Genomic DNA, 7100 nt, shown 5'->3' on the forward strand with positions numbered 1-7100 from the left:
CAAGAGCTGTGCATTTAAGGAAACCGCAGAATAATATGGTTTGTGAAGCCCTGCTGCTCCCAACACCGGGCAATATCTCTCTGTCTCCTCAGTGGCTGCATATAAGTGGTGCTGAGGACTATGTCCAGGCCTTTACTGGTGGGGGGTCAAGAAGGACCCAGGTCCTGCCACAAAGGTGGAGTAGGGCCGTCTTGGAGCTGGTTCTCTGGAGGCATCCATTTAGAAGCTGCCCCCACCTCCTGCTTTAACTGCCCTCTGTATAGTTCAGATCTTTGGACTTGGTATGCACAGGGGGTCCATGAAGTATATTTAAAGCAGTAAATAGCTTGACATACAAGGACGTTTTTCCTCAGAGTTCCAGTCAGTGGAAACATGTCATTTTCAGCTAAAATTAGACTGGCTCCAGCTGCATTTAAAAGAAAAGAAAAAAAAAAAAAAGAAAAACCCTCAAGAACTAAACTCTTTCTGTTGGACTTTGTCAGATGTAGCAACTCCTAGCAGAAATAACTCAGGATTCATCCAGCACAAACCGTGTCCAAAAGTCTGTGTTTTTCATCCAAAAAACTTTGAATTGTTGGAGAGAGCGAAACAGACTGGCTAGGCAAACAAGGTTTTCTCTTTCATATGAGACAATGTAAATAAGCTTAGAGAATAGCGATAGATCTTTCAAAGCCACTAAATGAAATCTGTGAGTAGCTGAATTTTAAATTAATTTTGCAGTTAATATTTTACAACTCTTGACAGTCGAGTGAGATTGTAGGGGCAGAGAGGGAGTTGAAATCAGAAAAATATTCTGCTTGTTACTTCCATAAAATTTGATATTACAGATTTAATTTTGTAGAAGATGCTTGAGCTGAACCTACAGCTACCAGCATAAAAAAAAAGGTACATTTTCTTTTGTAGTAAATATAACCCCAACCCTGCAACAATTTGCCTGACTGGATGCTTAATGCTTTCCGAGGTCCAACTCTAAAATGAGTGTGGAGGGTAGTGGGGAGGAGAGGCTTGGACCCAAAATAAACAGCAAAAAACAAACAGAAAACCATTGAAAATTAAATACACATTTTGAATCATTTCTCTCTCAAAAGATTTTATTGAAGGAACAATGAAAGGAGTGTGTGAAGCCTAATGATGTATTGTGTTGTTATTCCAGGCTTCATCAGCAGTTTCTTGATGTTTGGAAAGTTCTGAGACCCACCCTATTGGACTACTTGTAACCAGCGCCTAAGACTACAAAAACGTATGTGTGGAAGAACCTTTCCTTGAAGGAAGCGTCCATCTCAATATTGTGGAAACTCCGTGCAAGCCTTGCAAGGCAGGAGCGTGATTTGTGCTTCCGTTGACATTCGTGTGTAATCTCTGCTTCTTATGCACTCCAGCACCCCTATCAGCTCCTTGTTCTCCTTCACCAGCCCTGCAGTGAAAAGGCTGCTGGGCTGGAAACAAGGAGATGAAGAGGAAAAGTGGGCAGAAAAAGCTGTTGATTCCTTGGTGAAGAAGTTAAAAAAGAAGAAAGGTGCCATGGAAGAACTGGAAAGGGCTCTGAGCTGCCCAGGTCAGCCCAGTAAATGTGTCACGATCCCACGTTCCTTGGATGGGCGACTGCAGGTGTCTCACCGCAAGGGGCTTCCCCATGTCATATACTGCAGAGTGTGGCGCTGGCCTGATTTACAATCTCACCATGAGTTGAAACCACTGGAATGTTGTGAGTTCCCATTTGGCTCAAAACAGAAAGAAGTATGCATTAACCCCTACCATTACCGGCGGGTGGAAACCCCAGGTAATTATATCATCTGCAAATGATTCACATCTCTCTATTAGCTCTTGCAGTGGCTGGTCTAGTCTTGGTGCATCCTACCAAGTTCTGCTTTGAAATCTGAAAAGGCAGGCTCCATTTGCTGGAAGGACCCTGGGTCTTTCCACGCCTGGTGGCATCACAGCTCCAGCAGCCGGGAGTAAGGAGCACCTTGCCCCGTGGGGTCCGCGTCCCATCAGACCCCCGAGGGCGCATGGATCTTGTCCAGGGTGCTGAAAGCAAGCTTCCTCTCCGTGGTTGTGGGTTCTGGCTGCCCTCTGAACCCCCCTTCTGCAAACTGGTGTCCATTTGCATGAAGTCTAGGCACCATCCTAGACTTACCACTCTGGCTAGATTTATGACTCATTGTCTGAAAACCAACAATCGACTCATTAGTCCACAGGAAAAATGTATCACTAGCTCTCTCTTTAAAGATTAGAGTTGCAGTAAGATGGCTTATTTTGCTGTGGATTTGAAACCAGGTCAGTTGATTCTTCCTAAAATGCCTGGTGGCCTGCCTTCGGTGGGACTTATTTACCTGAATGGATAGTTTATGTGAAATAAATCCCCCAAGTTCCCATAAAACTTTGAATTTTTCCACTGATGATCATCTTTAGACTGGACTTGGTCAGCACTGAAAACTTATGACTTCACTGAAGGGTCGTTTAATTGGGCTTAGTGTCAATGAAACAGCTGTTAGAAAATTATAGTGTTCAGTGTTGACTTCTATAGGGATCTTAGAAAGTAGGACTGGCAGATATCTTGAGCAGTCCTCCTGTTCTCCTCTGTCCCTATTCCCAAACCAAAACAAATTACCAGGTATATTCCTGACAGATGTCTTTCTAATGAGCTCTAAAAATCCCATGTGATAGAGGCTCCACAACCTCCCCAGGCAAATGAATCTATTGCTTTGCTATCCTTACAGTTCAGAATGATTTCTAATGTCTAACCTAGCTCTCCCTTGCTGCCAAAAATCACAGTAATTTAATTTACTAATGGATATGGTTGGTAAGTGTACACTTGTTATTCTGTGATTACTCTTTGTCTGGCATGAACTTTACTCCGAGGTGACATTAGGATCAGATGAGTGAACTGTGGGATGTTTCTTTTCACACAGATGAAATAAGGGAAGGACATTTGTTAACATTTGTTAAACAACAGGGTCTGCTCCCTTTTCTGATAGTCCTTCCACTGCAGCGGAGCTGTCATTTTGAGGCTGTATCTGAACTGCTGTAAACATTGTCACAATTAAAATTTCACAGCTGCAGTGAGTGGTGCTTGTTGTCAACAGTTTTCAGTGAAAAGAGCTGATCTCCTGCCTTGCTAAAATAAACTTTTCAAGAATCTAAGAAAAGATGCTCGTAAAATATCCCATTTTGTGTACCTTTCTCTCTGAAGGCTGCAGCCTGTAGTGTCTTCTCATTTCTTCTGGTGTAACTCCAGTGTAGTTAATGGAGTTTCCTTAGCACGGTAGCTGACAGCACTGCACAGTGCTGTTTTTAACCCCGGTCTTCTGATCTGTTCAGTGCCAGCTAACGAACGCTAGAACTGGGATAATTCAGCAGCTGCTAAATGGCTGCCAAAGCTTGTTGTTCTGACCCTGGAACTCAGAAGGTTTCAGCTGTGAACGTGTGTCTGTTGTTTGTCTGCGCAGCAGACTGGCTACATCTCTACTAGTAAATGAGACGGGGCCAAGGTGCAGGTCTGAGTATTGCTGAATTGGTAGTGTGCTCCCGGGCACAGCTTTGACCCATGTGGACTCGCATGGACTAGCAGTTCTCAGGATGCAGGGGTTAGCCCACAGGAGGGACTTTGGGCACTTCGGACATGAGCACCTTGTTTTGGAGGTGAAAGAGAGCGCAGCTGTGAGGATGCAAGCTGTGCCATGCCAGTTCTCCACAGGACCCAGGAATTGTTCCTGGGCTGTTGTATTCATCCCTACCGCTCTTTTTGTGGGGACAGCTTAGAAGCTGAAGCTCACAAGTGAGTCACCCCCCTGCTAAAGATGCGGTACAGCAAGAAGTACAACCTACTCAGTTGTGCTGGGGCAGTGGCAGGAGAGGTAACTTACACCACTGCAAGTGGCAGTAATGCAGCTCCAGGGCAGAGGCAGTTGGAAAGCAGTGCTGCAAGGCGGTGGTGGTGAGGCAAGAGAAGAAATGAGCTTGAGGAGAAAGTGGTAGCAGAGAGATCACCACAGAAAAGGCTGGGAGTGATTGATCTGGGTGCCAGTCTATTTAAACAACACTCCTCTTTTAACTACAGGAAATCTTCTGCGTCTTGGCTGTTGGTGATCTTAGGCTTATGTGAGATTCTTTGAATCTCATCCTCTGGAGCTAAAGAATCCACCCATGAAATTAGTCAGCAGTGCATTTCTTTATAATCCACAAGCCAGTATTATTTTCATACAAATGTCCATCCTTTTGGGGCTCACTTTCCATCACTGCAATCTGTCTTGCTGAGTCAACTACTCTGTGACCAGATCCATTAACTTTTCTTCAGAATGAATGAGTTGTGTCAAAGATGGGAGGGCCTCATCCTTTCTTTAATGGCCTGGCAGATACCTAAACCTGTATTACTAGAGAGCAGCTTTAAGCTCTGATCTGAGATTCAGGGGTTTCATTGCCTCTGCTGTGTCCTCAGGCTGCCCAGCCACATCCTAGTCTACGCTGACCAATACTGCACAGATTATGCATAGCTTTTATTGCTGCTACCAGTGTCCCCAGCAGATTTCTTCTCAGGTCTGCTGAGCAGCAGGTGCCATTTAGAAAAAAGCAGCATATATTTGCTCTGTTTGTGCCACATCCCACTGCAGAGAGGGGTTAGGCCACATAGCCTAAAGGAGATAGGTATGGTGGATAGGCCCTGCTTCCCCCTTCATTGTTTTGCCTCGAAGAGCTGGTCAGAAGTCTAAATGGTTTGTTTTCAGGTGGAGCTGCAGTTTCAGAAAAATATAAAAGCTGCCTAAACGTTTACCCTATTATTTTTATACGAGATCATTCATGTGTAGATAGTGCAAATTCTAGTGTGCACCATTGCTGTAGACAGCAGGAGCCTAAATGGACTTTTCACTTAGACTAACTCATTGCTTTCATCAAGCCTGAGTGGGACTAAGATGTGGTAGCCTCCCAGTTGGAAGACCCTGATGATCTCCCTGTTGGCCATGTGTTTGGTGTTTGTGAATGGTCATGGGCATAGGGAACAGATGGATCTCACAGGAGGGTAGGTCTCCGAAGGTAGTAAACTCTGCAAAGATGGGCTGATGTGTGAGAAATCACAGGGTGGATGTTGTACCTGGAATTAAACTGTGAGGCAGATAGTTTGCTTGCTAGAACCTGAAGTCACAGGCGCTGGGCACAGCCAGGTTTCCAGCAAGAACTGTTGCAGTTAAAGAGAACAGGGGAAAGCCTAGTGCAGGAAAAGCAGTGGCAGGACTTGGGGCATGACTGTATTTGTCTTCAGTTGAACAAAGATCATCAACACTTGGGCATGCATAGAAGGAAGGATCTGCCCCTGGCTCTCGGTGGAGACTAGCAGGTAGAAGAAAAGGACTCCACTGAGTGGAGACAGTGCAGGTAAATTATGAGGACAGACAGGTCCCAATGCACTCAGCCACTCAGTTTCGTGCCTCTGGTCACACTTCCTTCAGAGTTGTTGAGCCCTGGAGAGTGACATCTGTTCCCAAAAGAGCAAGGAGAACAAGGCCCTCTGGGGAATTTTTAGCCACAAACAAGAAAATATCTGAATTCCTCACCACCACAGAGGCTTTAGCCCTCTAGGCAGCCATAGAGCAGTCAGTGGAAAGATTGAGTGAGGTGGCAAAAACTGTACAGCAGAGCAGAAATTAAAAGTACCCTGGTCAGAGCTGGGAAGGAGTTCAAGGCTTGAAAATTCCTCTTGCTGACTCACTCAGGGCGAGTCAAAGGCTTTTCCTGGCAAGTGCTGTTCGCACATCCAGATTCTCAGCTTTCATTTAGAGAAGGAGTTGAGTTCTCACAGGGCTGAAGAAAGACGCTTCTTTAGTGGTGGTACCCACAGCAAGGTGCCAACCTCCCAACGCTGCCTGGCATTGCTGTAGCACAGTTGTCCCTGGCTGGGTGCGAAGGGATCACCAGTGCCCCATTTTCTAGGGCTGCTGGTCAGAGCTGGCTGAGCAGCAGGAGACCTGGCAAGCATCATACCAGTTTCATGGAGCAGCAGAGGAAAACTCCAGAAGCAGCAGCAGCTCACAGTCTGGAGCTGCTCACAGGAGCATGGGGTGGGAGGGATCCAGCTTACCAAAACGACATCTGCAGTGGTGGTACTGGCCTTGTCCCAATATAGAGCAGATGAACTGAGCACTAAAAGAGTCTGTTTCTCTCCATTGGCTATGAAGATATTCATGGGGACTGGGCAGTGCATCTCAGATGTGAATACCTGTATTGCCTGTATGAGTCCTACCTGGGGAGTCTAGGAAATCCAGAAAGCTAAAGAAGCGGTAAAGAAGCAGAAATACCTTTCTCTACCAAAGGACTTAAGAGGGTGGCAACAAAATCTTCATCCCACAGGAAGGGGCATATCAGAGGCAGAAGGAAAGAAAGTAGTCTCCAGAGCACCATCCTTGTGCTGGACAGAAGCTAATTAGAAATGCGTTGGGCCAGGGAAGGGTCTGTGTATAGACTCTTAACAGGTATCCCAGTGCCTGTGTTTCCAGGCAGGTAAGAAGATAACTTCTGCAGTGAACTCCCTGTCATCAGTCCAATCTTTTCTATGTTTTTAGGGCCCAGTTCTTCAGTTCATGGGTGACTGGCAAATTCCCAAATGGTATATGCCAGTGGGTGGGCAGAAACATGGTATAACCCTGCTCCGGGTGCAGCATAGTGCTACGTCAAGCAAGAAGCTGTAAACCTGCCTTTGGTACCAGGCACTGGTCCTCCTCCTCCTGCTTAAATCGCCTCAGCTTTCTGAGCAATCAATGTGCACTGAGGGTGCACTCCAAGGAGGGTGTTCCTACAGCCTCTTCTCATGCATATGTTTTGCATTATCTATATATTAGTTGCTTTATAGCAATTATTCTACTCTTTCATTATGCTGGATAAATGAGAGTTCACTGTAATTAAAAGGTGTTAGCTAACCTACCTAAAAAGAATTGGCCTTACCTAGACAGAGCTTTTGGGCCCAAACAATACGTTAAAACACGTTCAAACCATATATTCCTGTCAGCATTTATAACCAAGAGCGCACACTGCTATTTGTTTCCATAAGCTAGTAAGGATAGACTGAAAGGTTACGCGCTGCTGGGTTTTAGGCCAGAAAAACTCTGGAC

The 7100-nt window shown here is 45.6% G+C and overlaps 1 protein-coding gene across 3 annotated transcripts in view; it reads left to right on the forward strand.

Moving 5' to 3' along the window:
• Positions 1-1363: 1363 nt before the first annotated feature.
• SMAD9 (SMAD family member 9) overlaps positions 1364-7100 on the forward strand; it is a 25399-nt gene continuing 19662 nt past the window's right edge. For 2 of the 3 annotated variants that reach the window (XM_009327714.1, XM_009327715.1), the window contains exon 1: positions 1369-1780. In XM_009327714.1, the coding sequence (XP_009325989.1) occupies positions 1369-1780 (412 nt within the window). Of the gene's footprint in view, positions 1781-7100 lie in introns of all 3 variants that reach the window. The other variant, XM_009327712.1, reaches the window with a different exon arrangement.

This window comes from Pygoscelis adeliae, unplaced genomic scaffold (assembly GCF_000699105.1).
Source record: "Pygoscelis adeliae isolate BGI_AS28 unplaced genomic scaffold, ASM69910v1 Scaffold14, whole genome shotgun sequence".
Classification (NCBI taxonomy): Eukaryota; Metazoa; Chordata; class Aves; order Sphenisciformes; family Spheniscidae; genus Pygoscelis; species Pygoscelis adeliae.